At 37.5% G+C, this 22,424-nt stretch overlaps 1 protein-coding gene across 3 annotated transcripts in view; it reads left to right on the top strand.

The window, feature by feature from the left end:
- The window catches only part of CDH18 (cadherin 18), a 784,408-nt gene that overhangs the window by 427,957 nt on the left and 334,027 nt on the right, over nucleotides 1–22,424 (top strand). For all 3 annotated transcript variants that reach the window (XM_056108952.1, XM_056108953.1, XM_056108951.1), the window contains exon 2: nucleotides 144–626. In XM_056108952.1, coding sequence (XP_055964927.1) covers nucleotides 399–626 — 228 coding nt within the window. In that variant the 5' untranslated portion in view covers nucleotides 144–398. The remainder of the gene's footprint in view (nucleotides 1–143; nucleotides 627–22,424) is intronic.

Genomic DNA, 22,424 nt, shown 5'->3' with positions numbered 1-22,424 from the left:
TTAAAAAGAATATCCATAGAAATGTGAAAAGATGTGCCTATTGAAATTTTATTGCAAAATAGTAAAATCTATGTTCAGAAAAATACGTTTAAGGATACTATTTTTGTAATGTATATATATATCATCTGCTCTCTTCCCTTTAGGTAGAAAATGCTTCCCTGTGTTCACATACTGTGAAGACTTGGACTCAAACAACTCCAGTTTGTATTCTGCAACTGCTTCAGGATGTAAATGTAGTTTGACCTTTCCCTGATGGGCAGTTAAATCATGGACATGCTATACCATTTATTTTGGACAGTCCTTCCAAAAATGCTTTGGCTTCTCTCTTGAATGCTCACTAAGCATTTGTAGCTGACAAGGACAAGGAAGAAAGCCGTGAACTGGAAAGTTATCTTACAATGAAAATTACGAGCACATCTTGCATCTGTCCAGTCCTAGTGTGTCTCTGTTTTGTTCAGAGGTGTTATGGAACAGCTCATCACAGCTCCATCAAGGGAACCAGAAACCAAACCAAACACATTGAAGGGGAAACCGAAGTCCATCATCGTCCCAAAAGGGGATGGGTTTGGAACCAGTTCTTTGTTTTAGAAGAACACATGGGACCAGATCCACAGTACGTTGGAAAAGTAAGTCATTATTCTTTTGCATCTTATTTCTTTTTATGAACAATGGAATGGAATTAGGCTCAGGACTGGGAGACATTATATGTCTCCATGATATTATACATGGAGACATATATATTATATTTTATACATATATTATACATATTATATATTGTACGTATATTTTGTATGGTATTATACAAAGTTCCTTCTTATAATAGACACTCCAAATACCATGAACAATGAACTTTATTAGTTGGGTGACATCTCCCAAAAATATTGTTTTGTACATACTGGATTCAGAGATGTTTGCCAATATATATTGCTCTTTCTGTTCTCTGGTGAAAAAATAAAAACGTTTAAGCATAAAATTCAGTCATGTTATTTTAATATGATGGAGATATGCTAACATTAACATCACTGATTGATAGATGAATATTTAATTGTTATCAATTGCTTCATTTATTGAAGCTAGAAAGAAGATCCTATGTCATAATCATTTATAGAGTTCTGTTCAGTATTAGTGACAGCATTCACAGATAAGCCATCCTTAAGCATAATCTTACTCTGGGCCAGGGAGATGATCCAGAGCCTAGTTGGATAGCAGCCCCCATACCACATGTCCCCACCCCATGGCATTGCAGATGTATATTTGAGGGTACCTGTGTACTGACCCTGGTCACTTTTGCTACTCCAGGGCTCCCAGCAGAAACACATCCTTGGGATCTAGAATAAAACCATCTGCCCCTTTAGCAAAAATGGGCTCATTTATGCCACTCCCAGCAATAATTTTCATTCATATGTGGATACATTTTCAGTGAACTCTACACTGACAGTACAGGTTTTGTGCAATGTCCATTTGGAAATAATTAACCTCCAAGACTGAAGTTTGACAAAGGGCTGAGTGACTCCACACCAGCATCCTTGTCAAAACTCTGGACAAGGCATCCCAATGGCTTCTCATACCCTTGAAATAGTGTACTGGGGAATTGGGACCATTTCAGTATGTGTCACCTTGACTGGTGGGAGAGGAAAAGCTGTGAGGTGAGGCCCGCGGGGTCACAGCCCCAGAAGCTGGACTGTTGGGCCAGTGTGGCAGATGGGAGACAGCCAGCACCACGGGGGGTGGGGGGTGGGGGTGACTTCCTTTTTCTTGGCTATTTATTTTCACTTTAGCACTTTAGCTCAGAATAAAATGCAAAGAAAAAAGGAAAGATAAAATGAGTAGTCTGTACAAGCCAAGGTGACTCCCTAAGGCGTGGGAAGAACAGGTTCACAAGCCATCTGGTCCACAGTGCTCCAACAGGGAGCACTGCCACTGTACTTTCCCAATACAGAAGCTGAGTCATGAGAACATGGAACACACACGAAAATAGACTAGAGCATTTCTGGCATTTTCTTCTCTGCATATAGCAAAGAGGCAAAGGACGCACAACTTCATCCCCCCCCCCCACCATACACACACTGTAGAATGTCCATTCCATTGAGCAACTAGAGAGGAAAAAACCTAATATTAAAAAGTGCTTAAAAGTACAAAATTTATTTTTGTCATAAGCTCCAAGATATTTTTCTCTGTAATTGTGAAGATCCTTTAAAAAGAAGAAAGAGGAGAACAGAAACAGGTTTCTTTTTTTATTCTAAAGAACAATATTTTATTATATACATTTAAAAAATACTTATCTGTGGAGCTGGAGCAATAGCACAACAGGTAGGGCATTTGCCTTGAATGTGGCCAACCCCACCAACCCAGGTTCGATTCCTCTGCCCCTCTTGGAGAGCTTGGCAAGCTACCAAGAGTATCTTGTCCACATGGCAAAGTCTGGAAAGCTCCCCATGACATATTCGATATGCCAAACGCAGTAACAACAAGTTTTACAATGGAGATGTTACTGATGCCGCTCGAGCAAATCGATGAACAACAGGAGGACAGTACTACAGTGCAGCTTCTCTGGGATTCTGAAGGTAGCACAGGGCATTCCCAGTTCAATCACTGGCACTGCATGGACCCCAGATTCACAGGGTGGTGAACATCACTTAGGAGATCCTCCCAGCCCCAAAAGGCTCTGTTAAATACAGTCATCATTTTAATTTGACTTCAAACCGAAGTCAGTACCTTGATCGAAAATGGAAATGGGGGGCACGCTTTCATTTTCTCCTTGATTTCTAGTCTCAGGGAAAATGAACTCCATTAGGTCAGCTAGTAATTCTTTTCTGGACTTGTGTGTCAGTGTATCAGCCTGAGAGCTCAATCTCCAAAGGCAGCCCTGAGTGGCTTTGAAGTGGTGCAAGTACATAAGGTTCTTTGGAAATCGGTCTCTAGGCTGCTCTTTATGGTTTGAGTGGGTAATTCAAAAGGGTCACCCACAGGGTTATGATTCTCTTATTTTCTACCGATCTGGGTTCTCGCCCAGCCTGTGTCTTCCTCTCTATTCTAATATGCCTTTGTGTACAAACCTAAGAAATAGTACCGATTCTATCCCCTTTCACAGCTTCTCAAAACATATCCATATACAGAAACATCCACCCGGATACCATACATTATGATGAATTTTCCAGAGGACTATGAATATTAATGATCAATATATTTGAAGGGTGAGAGAGAACATTCAAAAGATCAAGCATGGGCTATCCATACGATGCTGGTGCCCGGGTTTATACTTCAACATGGATAATTCCCTGCATGCCATGGGAGGTGACCTCTGAGCATGGAATGGGTTGCTTCCCTGAGATCCAACAACTGTGCCTTTCCTAAATACATATATGCTTCAAATATTAACTCTCTTACTCAGGGTTACTCCTGGCTCTGTGCTCAGTGATCACTCCAGGCAGTGCTTGGGGCATCATAAGTTATGTGAAGTATTGAAGCAGGGTCGGTCATGGCCAAGGCAAGTTCCCTGTTCTGTACTGTTTGTCCAGTATCTGCTATTCTTTTTTTTTAAATTTATTTATTGAATCACCATGAGAAAAGTTACAAAGCTTTCAGGTTAAAGACTCGATCATACAATGATGAAACACTCATCACTTCACTAGTGCTCATTTTTCACCACCAAGAACCCCAATATCCTCCACTTACCACCTCTCCCGATGCCTGTGAGGCAGATGATTTCTACTTAACTATCTCTCTGCTTTGACTACATTCATTATTTCGACAAAAGATGCACCATTATTATTTGGAATTTCCTTCCAACAATCAGAACTGCTGAAAATGCATTGTGAAATAGTTTGTTTGCTATTGCTGGTTATGGAGACCATATGATATCACGTGGATGCTATAGCGGCCGTGCAATTTTGGATTTCTAATATTTTACTAATTGAGTCTGGAGGAATTTCTGCCAAAAGCTGGATAATTACGAGACTGGTTTATGTGCCTCTGGGGCCGTGCCGGAGAGCCTCTCATGGGGGGCAACTCGTGGCCACTGTAGAACGTGGAGGCCGTGCTGGTTCCACTCCCATCCCATGAGGCTGCAGTTGCCCCATTACCGCCGGCTCATACCTGGTTGTCCAATGAGCTCTGAGGCGGGGGCCACTGTGCCGTGGGAGGGAAGGGGGAGGTGGAAGAGACAGACATTAATTCACTCCCAGGGGTGGGGGCACGGAACAGTGCCAAGTTTAACGCATAGTCCATTCACATTTCTGCCACAAGCTGCTGTGTTCTGAATTACATCAGTGTGCCTCTGGCACCATTGCCGTGCTGGATAGCCTTTCATGGGGGGCAAGTTGTGGCCTCGATAGGACATGAAGCTTTTCTGTTTTTTTTAAGAATAAATTTATAGGTTTGGAGGATAGCATAGTGGGTGGGGAATTTGCCTTGCACGCTGCTGACATACCCAGGTTCAATCCCCAGAAGCCCATATGGTTCCCCAAGTATTGCCAGGAGTAATTCCTCAGTGCAGAGCCAGGAGTGACCCAAAAAGCAAAATAAACAAATAAAATTATATCTCAAACAGAAATACATTCATAATGAAGAATACATATATGCACATATTTTCACAGCAGTCCTGAGTATAAGGCAGCACTCTTATGGAAATGGTACCTTCAGAGATGGTCCTAGGCAGCGTGCTGAAAATCATTGCCATCCTGGGGTAGTGGGGTCGGGAGAGAACTAATGCATGTTTTTTAAATTCAAATATATATGATTTTATACACATATACACATATATGATTTTCTACATATACACTCATATGATTTTTTTCAAATTTTTCTTGATTATAATTGGATATATCTTACAAAAAATTAATATTTTACATTATAAATATGTTTGGTGAACTTTGAATAAGAACTCTCAATATTTAGTTCACATCTAGTTCTTTGGTGCATACTAATTTCTATCACACATTTAAGAATTATTTTCTGAGATTTTCTTAGTAAAGCTTCATTAGGAGGGAATTTATCTTACTAAAATATTTACCATTTAATTTTAAAGTGTCTGGGGGCTGGAGTGATAGAACAGTGGGATCCTTGGCTTCCCATATGATCTCCTGAGCACCTCCAGGAGTAATTCCTGAGTGCAGAGTCAGGAATAAGCCCTGAGCATTGCAAGGTGTCCCCCAAAATCAAACATAACGAAAACTTTATGTTGCTAAAGCCATTCATAATGATACACAAAACCTCTCTAACATCACTAAACTCATCGCTTTTATTGTGTACAGTATCTTTTAAAGAACTGTAATTTATTTCTTTATGGCATTTCTCTCCAAACAGATATTTTAATGAACAATTTCTCCTTTCCTTGATGCTTCTTGTTATTTTGTTACCATATTTTGTTATCACATGCAATACTGCAATGTTCTCAAATATATATTACTGGATATATTTGGATATATTTAGATATTATTTGTGATGGCAAAGATATCCAGGGCTACAATGAACTTGGTTTACCTATATCTTCTCAAATTGGTGTTCTTGTTTTATGTGACTATGCAAAAAGATATCAAGAAATGGAGTTGCTAAGTCATGTGGTAGCCCTACTTTTAAGGTTTTGAAAATTCTCTATAGTGTTTTCCTAAAAGGCTGAACCAATTTCGCCAATAGTAGATGAGGGTTTGTTTTTCTCCGTCCTACTACCAAAATTATTTCTTCTGAATTCTGATGTGTGAAATTCTCACAGGTGTGAAGTGGTAACTCATTGTAACTGTTGATTTGCATTTATCTGACAATGAGAAGTAATATATATTTCAGACATGTCTGTTGTTTATTTGGTAGACTTATTTAACCGATGAAAATTATCTCTAAGTTAGCAACAAACACATATAAACACACACATGCATATACATAGTAATATAATATTTTTGTGAATAAATTGATGAACTTTGCAGATAAAATATGTTTATTTGAATTAGTGATTTAGAAAATATTAGTGTAACACTTGTAAATTAATGATTAATTTAAGCATTTTTAATTTTTAACTAAAATATAACAAATGCTCGATTTTTACTTTCTTTAGAATAAAAATCTAGAAAAGACTTAAATGATATCTTAATGGGGTTCTATCCAGTCTTAATTTTATAAATTAAGCATTGTATTCAAAGGGAACATAGGGCTTTATTTATTTGCCAAAGCTAATATTAATTTGTTTATTACTTTTATAGTATTTTTCAGTGGAATAACTGTTTGGAAGACTATAGTTTTAAAAGTTTAGCTTTACAGCAAATCCAAATATTTTGATTATTGATATATTTTCACTTTTCTTGAGATTGTAATGCAAATCTTGGGGAGACTTTTTTTTAAAATTCTGAAATATTAAGCTTAATTTAGTAGATGAAAATATGCACTTCAGTAAAGATTCAATTACTCTTAAAAGCATCTGTATCTAAAAGTATAAAGTGTTTTTCAATTTTAATTAATGTTTTTATAAATTACACACAAATGATGGCAAAATTGACCAGCAAAACATGTATCCCTACTGCTTTCATGATGCTTGTCATGCCATGTGACATGTAATGATATTTGACAATCCTCAGTCAAGTGCTCTTGGTTTTTTATTTTCCTTAATCTTGCAGGAAAGATTTTTATTTTTGCAGCAGCAGTTAATATCTAGAGTCTTGTTAGAATGCTGACAAAGATTTTCTTTTAGACTTCAACTAAATATCTACAAGCACCAATACAATTCCTTTTCCATATGTTCATCAAAGAGTAAGAATTTCAAGAATACCATTTTTCATTGGAAGATAGATCCTTCACACATAAATGGGTCAAAAATATCTATGAATCCTAATGGCAAAGTAGTTTTGGTTGTGACAAGTAGGAGCGTGGTGTTATTGGTGTTTAGTTGTGGATATAAAGGCTGCTACTAACCATTCTCCACATATAGAATATCTTTTTTTCAATAATTAGCCAACATACGTGGCAGTGGTGCCAGTATTAATTTCAGTCACAAATCATACCTCTTTACATCAAAATTTTCGAATAAATGTCTCCTTATATCATAATTGTGATACTTTTGTCATACCATCCAGGCAAGTATGAATTTTAATTTTAAACAAGATTACTGAATTTCCCAAGCAGTACTAAAAAAAAATTTTCTTTTGCCCGGTGATGGGATTCAAATCCAGAATCTTCCAGGTATGAAGTATATGCTTAACCAGTAAGATATATCTTTGACTCTATATTTATGATTATCTAATATGTACATCTACTGCAAACTGCAAATTTATTTTGTCTCATGATTGCAGTGTTTTTTTTTCTTTTTGTGTCACAACTGGCAATGCTCAGGGGTTATTCCTGACTCTGAACTCAGGAATTTGTCCTGGTGGTGCTCAAGGGACCATACAGGACACCAGAGATAGAACCTGGTTTTGCTTCATGCAAGGCAAACATCCTACTCTCTATACTATCACTTTGGCCCTGCCAATGTTTTTTTATTTCATTTTGTTGTTGTTGTTCTATTCTAATGACTTCTGGAGTTTCTGTGTGTTTAGCAATGTAACGTTTTATGTTTACTGTCATTATTACTCACTAAGTTCGCTGCATGAATTCCTGATGTTTGCTTTTTTATCAGATATTTTATTGGTTCCATCTTTCCGTTCAGTTTTCCAAGATCTTTTGCTAAAGAGACTGTCCTTATAACATTTTTTTGTAAAATAATTCTTTATGTATGACCAGCTTGCATGGATTAGTTTGGGGAAATCTTATTATGTTTTATTCATCTGTTTCTGTTCATATCACTATATTTTTATTAATATAGATTTGGAATATGGTTTGAAATCAGGAAATGTGGTTGTACGCAACTTTGTTCTTTCTCAAAAATTCTTTGGTTATTGATAAATGCATTTGTCTTGTGGAATAACACAAATTTTATGATTTCTTCTATTTATGAGAAAAATACTTTGGGGTGTTTATAGAAATTGCACTGGTTATGTAGATAGCTTTGAGTAATGTGTGTATTTAAACAATATTAATTTTCCAAATTGTGAGAAACTATTAATTTATTTGTGTTTTCAATTTCATCTGTTTCATTTTTTAAGCATGCATTTCAATTATCTTCCCAACTAAAATTTTTCTAGGTAATTTCTTTTTTTTTACACAGCTATGAGATTATCTTGTCACCTATTTTATTATAATAACTTGCTTTAGGTATTTCTTTAAACAAAACAAAGTTTGTATTGATGATATAAATATCTCCATTAGATATAAATAGTAGTACTATTTTCCACAAACCAGTACTTTATATAGAAGTACAGATGACAATCCAAATATTCAGAGAATGTGAAAGTAAAAGCATGCCTTCCAAAATTTCTATTGAACTTCATAACTAATTATAGAATAATTCATTTCACCATGTACTTGCCCTAAGGAAATGAATAGTCTTAACATTCATATTAAATTATTCTGAGGAAATCTGTTTCATTATTTTATTGATTTTTATCCAATGAATATTTGAACATTTAATTGCATTGGACCTCACATAACAAAAGCTTTTAATTTAAAATTAGAGCCTAGAGGGTCTTTGGATAAATTTAGGGTTTATTTTTTTAATTCCATTAATAAAATATCAAGCATTTGTCATGAGACTATAATAAAATGTATATTCATCATTCTCTATATTTTGTTTCCTACATGTGTCACCATCTTTCTTCAATAGATCTTATATATTAATATAAACTGGCTCACTGTATATTGTTATTTTTTATATATATTGACAATACAAAATAAAAGAAAATACTACAGGGCACTGTATTGACAAAGGAATATGGCAAAGGAACAATAATTATGTAAGAACTAAAAATATTATAGAACATCTTATCAACAATAATGTTTCATAAAAGAGAAAACAAGAAAATAGTAGTAATAGCAATTTCTTCGATAGCACAGTGTGTAGAGGGTTTGCCTTGCACATGGCCAATCCAGGTTCGATTCCTCCTCCCTATTGGAGAGCCCAGAAAGCTACCCAGAGTATCCCACCCGCACGGCAGAGTCTGGCAAGCTCCCTGTGGTGTACTCAATATGCCAAAAATAGTAACAAGTCTCACAATGGAGATATTTACTAGTGCCCAATCTAGCAAATTGATGAACAATGGGAGAACAGTGCTGCATTATTAAACCAAAGTTTGATATCAATTTATTTTGGAGATTATTAATGCTTTTGAAGGTATTTATTTATTCAGCATTTATTTTATACCGCCTGTTTTGGTCGCTATGCTAATTGTTAATATTATGTCAAATGCTGAAAGCTTGAACATTGAGATATATTGGCTTTGAAGAGAAAGAACAATTGAGTTCTGCATTTTTAAAGGAGTTGTAAAAGAACAGTGATCTTGCTTCATGGTGTACAACCAGTATTAGTGAGCCACCCAATATCACCAAGTGATAGTGTTGAGCCAAACCAACAGTGATCCCTGAGCACATTTGGACTAAGAAAAACAAAGCCAACTATAATTGCTTGAAGTTGTGCTAAAACATATAGGGATGCCTGATCTAGAATAGAATTCTGGGAACAAAGAGGTTTTAAAAGGAAGTATAAAATAATGACTAAATGTTTGAAAATGGATTTCAACACAGGAAGAAACTGCACAGAAATAGAACACTAGGGGAGAAAAAAGGAGAAAGTTTCCAGGATTAAGGATTAAGTAGATATTGCAATCTGATACTTGATTGAGAATAAAGTTATATTATAGTATACACATTCTTGTAAGGCGTTCGCCTTACAAGCGGCCAACATGGCCGACCCGAGTTCGATTCCTCTGCCCCTCTCGGAGAGCCCAGCAAGCTACCGAGAGTATTCGATATGCCAAACACAGTAACAACAAAGTCTCCAATGGAGACGTTACTGGGCCCGCTTGAGCAAATCGACGATCAACGGGAGGGTCTTTACCTTTACCTTACCTATAGTATACATATAACAACTACTAAGAAATAACCCATCGTTCCTTTTTTTTTTTCTTTTTTGGGTCATGCACAGGTGTTACTCCTGGCGCATACACTCAGGAATTACTCCTGGTGGTGCTCGGGAGCTGATATGGGATGCTGGGAATCAAACTTGGGTTGACCATGTGCAAGACAAATTCCCTACCTGCTGTGCTATCGCTCCTGCCCAGTAATTCATCTTAAGTGTTTCTGTCACATATAATAATAATTCTTTACATTATTTTTGGAGCATGCCAGCAGATGCCAGAGCAGACAAGATCTGTCCCTACACAGCAGCCCAGTAGGGAGTGTCTGGGCACATTTGACAAGCACCAGGTATCTGGCCTTGAGTCTCGCCCAACCTCCCAAAAATTGTAACCTATGCTTACTGAGTCATTCTTAACTGCAATACATAGCCCTAGTTGGGATAAGGCTGGGGCAAAGCAGAATTAGAAAGGTGATAGGGCAGTAATGCTAAACTTTCTGTGATTGGACCAACCTCTTAAGCCAAGAGTCTCTATAACATATATGTGTATTTGGCAATAAAGCGAATGACCGAGGAGATCTCCTAGAGTGGTTCTCTGGGTGCCCTTCATCCTTTGCTTGACGTCTGCCTGGACCCAGTGTGCAATGTGCCTGGGCACATTGGAGAAAACTGTTCCCCAATAATTATTATTATGTGAAGAGAGAAGGCTCAGCTCTTCACACGCTACCTGTCTGAATGCAAGTTTCCATCCCAATGGAAAACCAGCAGGACTGTAGTACTGTACAAGAAGTACATCCACGACAAGACATCCACGACATTGGCAACTATCGCCCAATCTGCCTATTGTCTGTCATCTACAAGCTGTTCACTCGAGTCATCCTGAATCAGATTGGCAGAACACTAGATGAAGGACAACCATGCGAGCAAGCCGGGTTCCAAAAAGGATTCAGTACCATCGACCATATCCATACGATAACCAAGCTCATTGAGATTTCTCGGGAGTTCAAGATGCCGCTCTGTCTAACGTTCATTGATTTAAAGAAGGCCTTTGATTCTGTTGAGAGGGAAGTGGTCATTGAAGACCTAGCCAATTAGAACATTCATACTCAATGCATCAGGATCCTCTGTGAGCTATATTACAGATTCACTACCAGGATCTCACCATTCTACAAAGAAGTGATCATCGATGTCAAGAGAGGGGTTTGGCAGGGTGATACCATTTCACCAAAATTCTTCAGTGCCAGCCTCAAGAACGTCATTCAACAACTGGAATGGGAAGGAATGGGAGTGAACATAGACGGTTGGCAACTACACCACCTCCACTTTGCTGATGACATTGTTCTAATAACACCAAACATTACCCAAGCAGCACAAATGCTGGCCAACTTTGACTGTGAGTGTGGAAAGGTCAGACTCCAGCTGAATCTCATGAAGACAATGTTTATGAGAAACAGTCTTGTTCCTGACGTTCCATTCACTCTCATCAGAACAACTACCTCCAAATGCAACAGTTATGTGTACCTAGGTTGAGAAGTCATCGTGACAAATGACCTGACATCTGAGTTGCGCAGGAGGAAGAGAGCGCCTTGGAACACCTTCAAGAGCATCAAAGAAATAGCTAACAAGATGAAGAACCTCTGGCTCCATGCATATCTCTTCAACTCAACTGTTCTTCCTTCATTAACATACACCTCAGAGACCTGGGCCCTATGAAAACAGGATAAGAACTCTATTCAGATCTCCCAAAGAGAAATCCAAAGAGCTATGCTTAGAGTATCACGTTTCACTCAACTGAGAGAAAAAAATCTGGAGTTCTCACCTCCATCGATGATCAAGAATCAGGGACACCGTCTTGTTTGCCAAGAGGTCAAAAATCAGATGAGCTGGACACATAATGAGATTTGGAGATGACTGCTGGACTAGAGCCGTTACTGACTGGATTCCACAGGATGTCAAAAGACCACATGGCCGCCCACTTACAAGATGGTCAGACTTCTTTGTCAAGACCCTGAATGATCGGTTTTAGGCTCTTTGTGTTCTTACAACGAACAGACGCCATTGGGCTACACTAGCACATGACAGGGATGAATGAGATGTTACTGGCGCCCATTTGAGCAAATCGATGATTAACGAGAAGTCAAGTGATCAAGTTATCAAGTGAAGAGAGAAGAGGAAACTGATGCTGATCAATCTGTTCTTTGAACGGTTTTAGTGACTGTGGTGACAATGTATCACTGCCATCCCATTGTTCATTGATTTGCTTGAGTGGGTACAAGTAACATCTCCACTTGTCCCAGCTCTGAGATTTTAGCAGATTCTCCTGACTTGTCTATCCCAATGCTGTGGTACTAGAAGCTCTTTCACGGACAGGGGAATGAGACCCATTATTGTTACTGTTTTTGGCATATCAAATACACCATTGGTAGTTTGCCAGGCTCTGCTGAGTGACTTCATAAAAGAGGATATTTATATCAAAGTCTAAATTGGACACATCAACTCTGTGTAGCCTTATATCTGCTATACTTCAACATAAAAAAAGTAAAAGCACATCTTCTAAAATTTCTATTTCTATGTGATTTTAATAAGTATCAATAATGATATAATACTTAGAAATGATCAAAAGAGTAACTATATTTGTCACAGTTTTTCCTTTTTCTTAAGAAGTATTTTCTTCCAGGACCAGAGTGATAGTAGTGAAGAGTCCTGGCCCTGAATATGCCTCAGCCTAGCTTGAGCCCAGGTCCAGCCAGGAGTGATCCTTGAGCATAGATCAAAGATTAATCACTGAGGGGCTTAAGTGATAGCACAGTAGGTCGGGCATTTGCCTTGCATGCAGCTGACCCGGGTTCGATTCCCAGCATCCAATACGGTCCCCCAAGCACCACCAGGAGTAATTGTTGAGTGCATGAGCTAGGAGTAACCCCTGTGTATTGCTGAATGTGATTCTACAAGCAATGAATAAATCACTAAATAAAAAGATTAATCACTGAGCACCACTGTGTGTGGCCAAACCCTCGAAAAGGAAATTTTTTCTCCCAAATAGTGTTCAATAGTTTCCAGTGAACTGACCCATTTGCAATAGGATTGAGGATAGATAGAGGCTAAAAATTAACATGAATCCATTGATCACTCGCTTATATCTGTAGTAGACTCATTTATCTTTATTTCATCGGATAACTGTCTGTCTTCCATTGGTAATTGAGGAAACATTTTGACAATTTCTTCAACTTGCTGTTCCTTCTGAATTCTCCTTTATTTCTGTGATTGACACAATGTTCGTATTTGTTAGTATTCTCCTGCAGAGTATTGTAGAGGATCACTTGAAACTATTTTTATAATAGAAGGGAATGTACTAGCTTACATACCTGAAGTATAAAACAGGCATAAGGCATAGGTAGTATTAGAAATACAAATGATGTGATTAAAATTCTAATTCCCTAAAGCTGCAAACTCATAAAACACATGCATGCCAAGCCCTATGATTTGCATGAAACCGGGCAATCAGTTTTTATCCTATTATACAAAGAGAGTTCTTTGCTTTGGGCAAGATACGGATGGTTTTAAGTGTCCATTACATGTTTTAGAGTTTTATTTTTAAAACCTCCCATTTCTAAATAGCAGTTTATCTACCAGAAAAACTTCCAGTTAAAAATAATTTATGTCGGCTAGCGAGCCAGAACTCAAAATAAAATAAGAAATAAGACAAATCCATATCATAAAAAGATTATACATAATTTATTTGAGACTTATTGAAGCAGTCTTAAATATCCAGGCTGGACAGATTGTGCCAAAAAACATGTACCGGGGAGGATGAGTTATCATAACGAGTTGAAACTACTGCTTTCTAACAGACTTTTCTGCAGTTACGGTTACATACATGTGCAGTCCATGATCATAGCTGCTAGTCACACATTGCTATATACATCTGAAATAGAGCTAGTGTAGTTCAGAAATCGTGTTTACTCCGTGAATTTAACTGCCTGCTGTTGTTAGTTACAATACTACATTAGAGCAGTTTTGATCTTTTTATTGAGATACTGTGATACATAATCGTGTACCTATTAATGTTTCGGGGAAACAGCGTTACTACCCCATGAGGCCTCTCACAACAGCAAAGCTCTAATATCCCTGCACCACTGTCTATGTCCTTTCTTAGTCCTCCAATGCCCCTTCCTTGCAGGATTCCTGCCAAGAGATTCTGTAGGCAGAATCTCTTTTGATTGACCACAAACTATCCCCTTCCTTGTTTCTTTAGACTCCACTTATGCGTGAGATCAGCTGGTTTTGTCCTTTTTCTGTCCCTTTCCACTCAGCATGATACTCTCCCAGTCTAACCTGGCTGGAGCAAAACCCAAGATTTCAACCCTCTCTGACAATGGTCCTATTTCGTTGTGTGTAAGTAAAACTCATTTAATTAGATGCTGCTGAGCTCTTGGAAACCCTGTCTCTTGGGACTGATGCTGTGATGAATAAAGGATGCAAACATTTTTTTCAGTTTGGTGCTTTTGACATAGAAACCAAGGAGTGGGACTGTTTGGGAGTTCTTTTGAGCTGTTTGGAAAGGGCTGCACGGTTTCCCACAGAGGCTTACTCAGACAACAATCTGCCAACAGTGAATCGCGGAGGGTGCTTTCGCTCCAGGACCCTCAGATTCTTGTAAGCCCTGGGAGTTCCCTTAGTTTTAAAATTGTTCATTATTGTTGAGGTGATGTGATAGCTCATTTGTCAATTTGACTTGCGTTTCCAAGGTGATCAATTTTATTAACACGTTTTGTATGCACATATCCTATCTGCATGCCTTTTTTTCTTTCCGGATCGCACCCAGCAATACTCAGGGATTATTCCTGGCTTTGCACTCAGAAATTACTCCTGGAGGTGCTGGGGGACCATATGAGATGCTGATGATCAAACTTGGGTCATCTCTGTGCAAGGCAAACGCCTTACCCACTGTATTATTGCTCCGGCCCTTGTATGTCTAAATTTATAGAATGTGTCTTCTTGGCCTATCTCCTAGTTTTTTGCTTTGTTTTGTTTTGTTTTGCATTTCCAATATTGAGTTTTGTGAATGCTTTATATGACTTAGATATTAGCTCTTTCTCAGATATATTATGTGATTATCACACCCCCCATTTAATAGGCTATATTTTATATCACTGTCATATCTTTCGTGATACAGAAACTATTTAGTTAGCTGTAGTTGCATTATTTTTACTTTCATTCTCCCTGTCAATTTAAGTGAAATCATTGAAAACACTTCTGAAGTTTGTGTCTGGTAAGTTCTACTTGCATTTCACTGTTAATTGGGAGGGAATCTAACTTCATTTGCAAACTATATACTAAAAGTCTGAATCTATGAAGGTCATATAACACCCTAGACTTAAAGGTGGTAATTAAAATCTCCAAGTAAACATGTTACAAAGACTAGGTGGAGAATGTCTGATGTACTGTGCCTTGGTTTCAGGTGGCATTAATGAAGCATCATTATCCTTCAACTTATTTGTATGTCGGGTGTGGAGTATGTGGTTGTTTGCCCTTTAAGGTAGAATTTTTGTAGCTCACTCTCCTGATTTATTTATGAAATTGGAATAAATCTGCATGATTTAAGCATAAAAGTAGTTTTCCTGATGAATATTGGAAAGCACACAGAATTGACTAAAAGGTCAGTGAGCCGGTGTTGAAAGAGAAAGATGAATCAAGAAAGGTTGGTTAACTAGAAATGCATCCAAGTATCAACTCCAGGAATAATAGAGGCAAGACAGTTCCTCTGACACATCCGTCTTTGAACTTGCACTGCTTGAGCCCCAGTGTTCCAGATAAATCAGTTTCGAATAATATCTGAAATGTCTTTATACTTTGGGAAGACGAAATTCTTTTTTCTACCAAAGATCTTACTTAGACACACACACACACACACACACACACACACAGAAAAATATCTCACAGATACACACACATGCATGCAGAATTTTCACACACATAGAAACCATATCATTTTATATAATACTAAACTATATATATATGGTAATATATTGCTTTGGTTTTAATCTTTTAATTTTGGTGCTTCCAAAACACTTATGATAGTATCTATCCTATTAGTTACTGTGTTTGGCATATTGAATACATCACCGGTAGCTTGCCAGGCTTTGCGGTGAGGGTGAGATACTCTCGGTAGCTTGCCAGGCTCTCTGAGAGGGGCAGATGAATCGAACTTGGGTAGGCCATGTTGGCTGCATGAAAGGCAAATGCCCTACCCGCTGTGCTAACGCTCCAGCCCATCCTATTTAAAAGTAAATAGAAACTCATAATGAATAAGAGTTTGGTATCTTTTCTACTCGAATCCAATGCACACTGAACTTTTTTAGAAGGAAATTATTATATTACATAATTACATATACATAAGCTAAACACAGTGACTCAAATACGTGTTCTGGAACATCTTGTCTGCTTCGTAATTGTTCAGCTCATTAGCTACTTTGCATGCATGGGTTCTTTCTGTTGTTATATCAAAATTATGAGAAGTATTAAACACATCTAGAGTACTCAAGGCAATAGAAACTACTTCTAATTAAAATAAGAGGACACTAAGCTGAAAGGAAATGCTGTTAGAGAGACATATATTTTTTTACTCGTAATTGCATTTTCAACTTCTGCATTACGTGCTATGAGTTTGCAGTTGGTTTTCTTCTGTCATTGCCATTGTGACTCTTGTTTCTTGAACCTTGTTATTACTGTTCCATTTAATTAAATTGACCATAGGAGTTTTCCATATTGTTATTACTTTATAAGCAACTAGATAGAGACGGCAAAAGGAATACATAATTACCATCAATTGTTGGTACAAACAATGTTAAGTAAATGTTTGTGTTTTGGTGGGGGAGGACCAAAATATATTGCAGCTGAGGAAAATTCTGGAGTGAGGTTCATTTGCATCTTCGTCATTTCTCTTCTGTACTTGCAGCTGCATCTTTCTTAGTGTCAATAGAAATGTTGAAAATAGCAAGAGAAGTCGTGCTGAATTTAGGTTAATGTATTAAAATAAAAATTTTGACCTGATATATATTATGAGGTGGTCGATATTAAAAAGAAACAAGATTCATATATATTCATATATATGTATATTAAGTTGCAATGTTACAATTGGGGAAGCTTTTTTTTTAAATCCTCAAGTCCAGATTGCAGGTCAGATCAATTAAGTTAAGAAACTGATGATATAAGCATTTCAAAGTTTTAGAGAGGCAATATTGATGGTCTTGCCTTTCAAAACACCATTTCGAATGGTGTTTGTCAAGAAAGGAAAGGCAAGTATTGCTCAGAATTAATCTGGAGCTTTTTACAGCTCAGTATGTACTCTACTTTGAGAACAATTTCACCAGGCCTCTATTCCTTAAAGTTTATGAAATGATCCTAAATGATTATAATTCAGAACCACTGATTTCTAAGCTCATTTTGATAACACCATATAAATATACCTTCACCAAACGACCTGAATTTGTAACTGCATTGCAAAGTGCAACAATTTTTTAATAACTGACATCTCTAAAAGAATCATGTTTGGGCAACATGTTTTTATTTGTCTTGCATGGTCTTGTAAAGTATAAAAAAATTTGAAGTGGAATGTTCCCTCTTTTTAAAAAAAGATGTCAAAGGAGAAAATGTTTTGTTTCTACATATATGTCTTGATGTCACCTTCATTTTTTTAATTGATATTTTTAAAATACATGTGGGGATGCTGAAGCAATTGTGATGTGGGTAGGCTGCTTGCATTATATCTGGCTTGTCCAGGTTCTGCCCCAGCACCCAATATGGTCCTTCAAACCTCATCAGGAGTAATCTGTGCACAGAGACAAGAGTAAACCATAACAATTAGGATGTGACCCCTAAGCAAAAAGAAAGAAAGAAAGAAAGAAAGAAAGAAAGAGAGAGAGAGAGAGAGAAAGAAAGAAAGAAAGAAAGAAAGAAAGAAAGAAAGAAAGAAAGAGAGAAAGAGAGAGACAGAGAGAGAGGGAGGGAGGGAAGGAGGAAGTAAGGGAAAGAAAGAGAGAAAGAGAAAGCAAGCAAGCAAGCAAGAAAGAAAGAAAGAAAGAAAGAAGAAAGAAAAAAGAAAGAAAAAGAGAGAAAGGAAGGAAGGAAGGAAGGAAGGAAGGAAGGAAGGAAGGAAGGAAGGAAGGAAGGAGAAAAAGAAGAAGAAAGAGAGAAAGGGAGAAAGGGAGATATAGAGAGAGAGTGTGTGAGAGAGATTCATTTGGGAAGAAAGTAGTGTAAAGCAAATATTGATCGTTTTCTTTCCTACAACTCACCCCCTCCAATCTTAATTCATAAATATAAAAATATCTATTGGACCTGGAGTTATAGTCTAGGCAATTGGATTGTATATGGTCACCACAGTTAGAAGTCAGACACCTTATATGGCCCTCAGAGCAGCACCAGGGATAATTCCTGAGCACAGAGCCAGGAATTACCTTGAACTATTTAGAAACCCCCAGTCCAATAAATATATCAATGTAATATTTTTGTTTAATTTACCCTAGTAACAGCAAGAGACTGACCCTGACTCTATCCACAGCCACACACAGACCTGCAGTTCATGAGCACTTGTAAGAGCCTGCATGATTGTTGGCACTGCAGGTCCAAGTGCCCCTCATTCCTAGTTCCTCATGTTCTCACACTGAATGTCTCAACAAGATGGGAAATCCTTGGGAGTGGTCATTAGATTCTGGGGCATCAACTGGGAGGGTCCCCCAATATAGTTTGGGAAGTGATAACTTGATGATGGTAATAGTCTGTTCCTTCTTTCAATAATGCCTTAGCAGATCATTATCATATCATGTGTTTGACATAATAAGAAGACATGAGTGGGATCAGAAATTGTGGTGCATATGCTCAATGAAATCTTGCTTGCTTTAAGGAAAGGTTAAATCACACCCTTTGCCACTGTGTGGATGAAAGAAGACAGTATTGTCCTGAGTTATGTCCATCAGAAAAAAAGAGGGACATATACAGAATGAATTTTCTTATATGTAAAATATAACAAAATGTACCAAATGAATAACAAATGGCGGAAGGCAACAGAATCTGAGAATTAACCTATAGAACTGAGCTTACCAGGAGGTATGCGTGTGTGTGTGTGTGTGTGTGTGTGTGTGCACGCTAGCATGCACTTGTGTGTGTGTATGTATGTATGTATGTAGGTGTTGAAATCAGGGTGGGCAGAAACCACAGAACACAGTTGGGGCCAAGCTGACACTCTAATGGCGAGCACGGTGATGTGTGTATGACACAATCACAATAGCACTGCAATGCAGCACTGTCCTCCCGTTGTTCATAGATTTGCTCAAGCAGGCCCAGTAACGTCTCCATATTGAGGCTTGTTGTAACTGTGTTTGGCATATTGAATACGTCATGGGTAGCTACTATGAAAATAGCATATAAATATTTATGCATCAATAAAACTGGAGAAATTAAATGGATATTTTTGATGTGTATAAATTATAGATCTTAATCATCAGTCACTAATTACTGTCAGGATAAAAATACAGCTTTAAGACACTCATTTTTTGGCTTTTGGGCCACATCCAGTGATACTCAGGGTTTGCTTTTGGATTTTTGTTCAGGAATCTCTACTTTTGGGGCTCACAGGTACACGGGATCAAACTTGGGTTAGTCACATGTAAGGTAAGCTTCGTACCCACTGTACCTTTTCTCTGGACCTAAGACTCCTTGTTTTATATATTCATTTGGGGAAGTGTTTAAATTTATTCTCAACACTTTATAAAACTTAAAATCAATTCTCATAAAAGCACAGATATCAAATGGAAAAGTCTTTAGACATTTTCTCTGAACTTACTTGAAGATGTGACATGTGGTAACAAAATTAAGGTAAAGGTAAAGGCCCTCCCGTTGATCGTCGATTTGCTCGAGCGGGCCCAGTAACATCTCCATTGGAGACTTTGTTGTTACTGTGTCTGGCATATCAAATACTCTCGGTAGCTTGCCGGGTAACAAAATTATTTTTATTTATTAATGCAAATAAGAGAATATCATTTTGTCTATGCTTTTCTTTCCGTACCAATTAAACAACAAAATGCTTAAGATTTCAGAATATTTCCAAAGCTATGGCTATTCAAAATCAGTAAAATGAAAGACACTCAGCTTATGGGAGATAATATCTGCATGGAACACATCAGATAAAGATTTTCTATACGAGGTATATAAATAACTCACAAGAATCACCAGCAACAACCAGAGCCCCTCCCTCCCCCCCAAAGAAACATATCTAAAAATCCTGAGAGGAAAAGAAAAGACTTCTCTGAAGAAGGTGGATGAATGTCCATTAGACGTATTTAAAAGTGCTCTTATCACTTTTTATCAGGGAAATCCAAATAAAGAGGATGATGAGATATTATCTCACCCCAGTGAGAATGGCACACATCAAAAAACCTGGGAACAATCTCTTGGCAGGGGTGTGATGGAAATGGAACTCGAATTCTGTTTTGCTGGTGGGAATGTTGTTTTCTTTAACCCATGTAGAAAAAATGGCACAAAACATGGGGGATAATTTTACCACAAGAAACTGATTCAGATCTGAACTCAAACTGCTTTCTCCAAGTTGACATAGTGTATTTACAGGCAAAGTCATAATTAGGATGAAGGGTTGTGAACAATCAAACATTTTGGGATCCTGTTTTATAGTAAACATAGCAGTAATTTTCCGATAAATATCCCTTATTTATTTCTGGTGGCATATATTGCAGCATTTCTAAAGCTTTCGTTATTTTCAATGGCATGCTATTCAAATAACAGTGAGATAAATTTCAAATATCATGCTTGTTATGTAATCTTTCTTTCACTGAGTTGTAAGTGAGGTTTTACCTTTGGTGGATCATCTCTATTTAAGATTTTAAGTTTTATTTTCACAAGGGCAATTTTTATGTTAAATATAAATCTATGTTCTAGAACAATTTTATTGACTGGGGATTAAACTCAGGACCTCACATATACAAGGCAAATTCTCCTTGGGCCACCTCCCCAGCCAAATCACTATTCTAGTATCTATTGTCATATTTTTTTGTAGATACTTATCAAATCAATACAAATGTAATTTATCATGCACATGCCATCATATTTGCTTTAATTTAGTAGCAAAATTTCTAAGGGGCCTGTCACAGCCTGCTTTCCTTAGTTTCAATCAACAAAAATTATTCAATCCACAACTGAATAACAACTGACACAGATCTGCTTTTCCATTCCGTGTGTTTAAAAAGACACACGTACAATTCAGATTCCTTAATACTTATCCTAGAGGAGTTAGTTGTGGAGCAGAACAAAACCAAATGAAGATGGAACAAGAACTGAGGAAAAGCAGGGAGCATCTTGCTGAATTTTTCAGTGGATTGACTCGGCTTCAGCAAGTGAAAAATGTATAAGTAAGTTAAAGTAAATCTATTTCTTTTCCTTGCATTTCTGTCACATTTCTTGTGAGAATCTGATTCACATTCAGAGTTTGAAATGGAAAATAAAAATAGAGCATGGGTTGGCTTCTGCTGTGTCAGATAATTACTTTCAAAATTCTGTAACTGGAAGCCAATTGGGACTGGAACGGTGTTTTTGTTCCTGTGAAACAGAAATTCTGTCATGTGCAGCTACAGGATTTGACTGATACAGCTGAAGGTCCCTTTTTACTTTCTGAGTCTAGAGACTCGCTTTTCTACTTAAAAGATAGGGGAAAGCTATTAAGAAATGAGACTCCTCAAAAGTTTCAGACAAAAATATAGACAGACAGACAGACAGACAGACAGATAGACAGATAGATTCACATTGATTGATTCTACTTTTCATCTAGAAAACAAAATAAGAAAGTTTTATCAGAGAAAGATTTTTCTCTTTCTCTAAATGTATATTAATAACCTAAGCCTGAGAAAAAACATCTGATATTTGTGCTGTGAACTTGTTAGGTGTCTGATATCTTGCTTGTATGTCCTACTTTCTACTGTCACACACAGACACGCCCTTATTTTCAAAGAAGAAACCTAATTTGATTCATGTTTCACATTGAGACAGATGCACTAAACTCCTTTTGGAATTATAAACTTTACACACACACACACACACACACACACACACACACAAAAACCTGAAAAACTTCTCATCTCAGAATGCATGTGTACAAGGCCTCCCCTAAGGTCATCCCTCCTTGCGCTTCAGAATCTTCTTTCTCATAATTATATTTCCATCGATTCAAGTGTTCCAGCAACACACGGTAGGACCTTTCTTGATGCCTGTTTTATACCAACTCTCCCTCAACCTAGTCTATTTTGAGGCCACTCAACTGCTGCCTATACCATAGCCCATGTCCGTTAGATTCTCTTATGTGTGGTCCTCTCCGCAGTGATTTATTTTGCCATCATCTCTCACTGCAACTACTGAGACCACTTCCTAATTGGCAGCCCCCCACCTCCTCCTACGCTCTAAGCTCTTCCCTCTCCAGCAGCGAGAT

This window comes from Sorex fumeus, unplaced genomic scaffold (genome assembly GCF_029834395.1).
Source record: "Sorex fumeus unplaced genomic scaffold, SorFum_2.1 ptg000240l, whole genome shotgun sequence".
Taxonomy (NCBI): Eukaryota; Metazoa; Chordata; class Mammalia; order Eulipotyphla; family Soricidae; genus Sorex; species Sorex fumeus.
The sequence above is the reverse complement of the archived record's forward strand: the minus strand, read 5'-3'. Positions and strand labels throughout refer to the sequence as shown.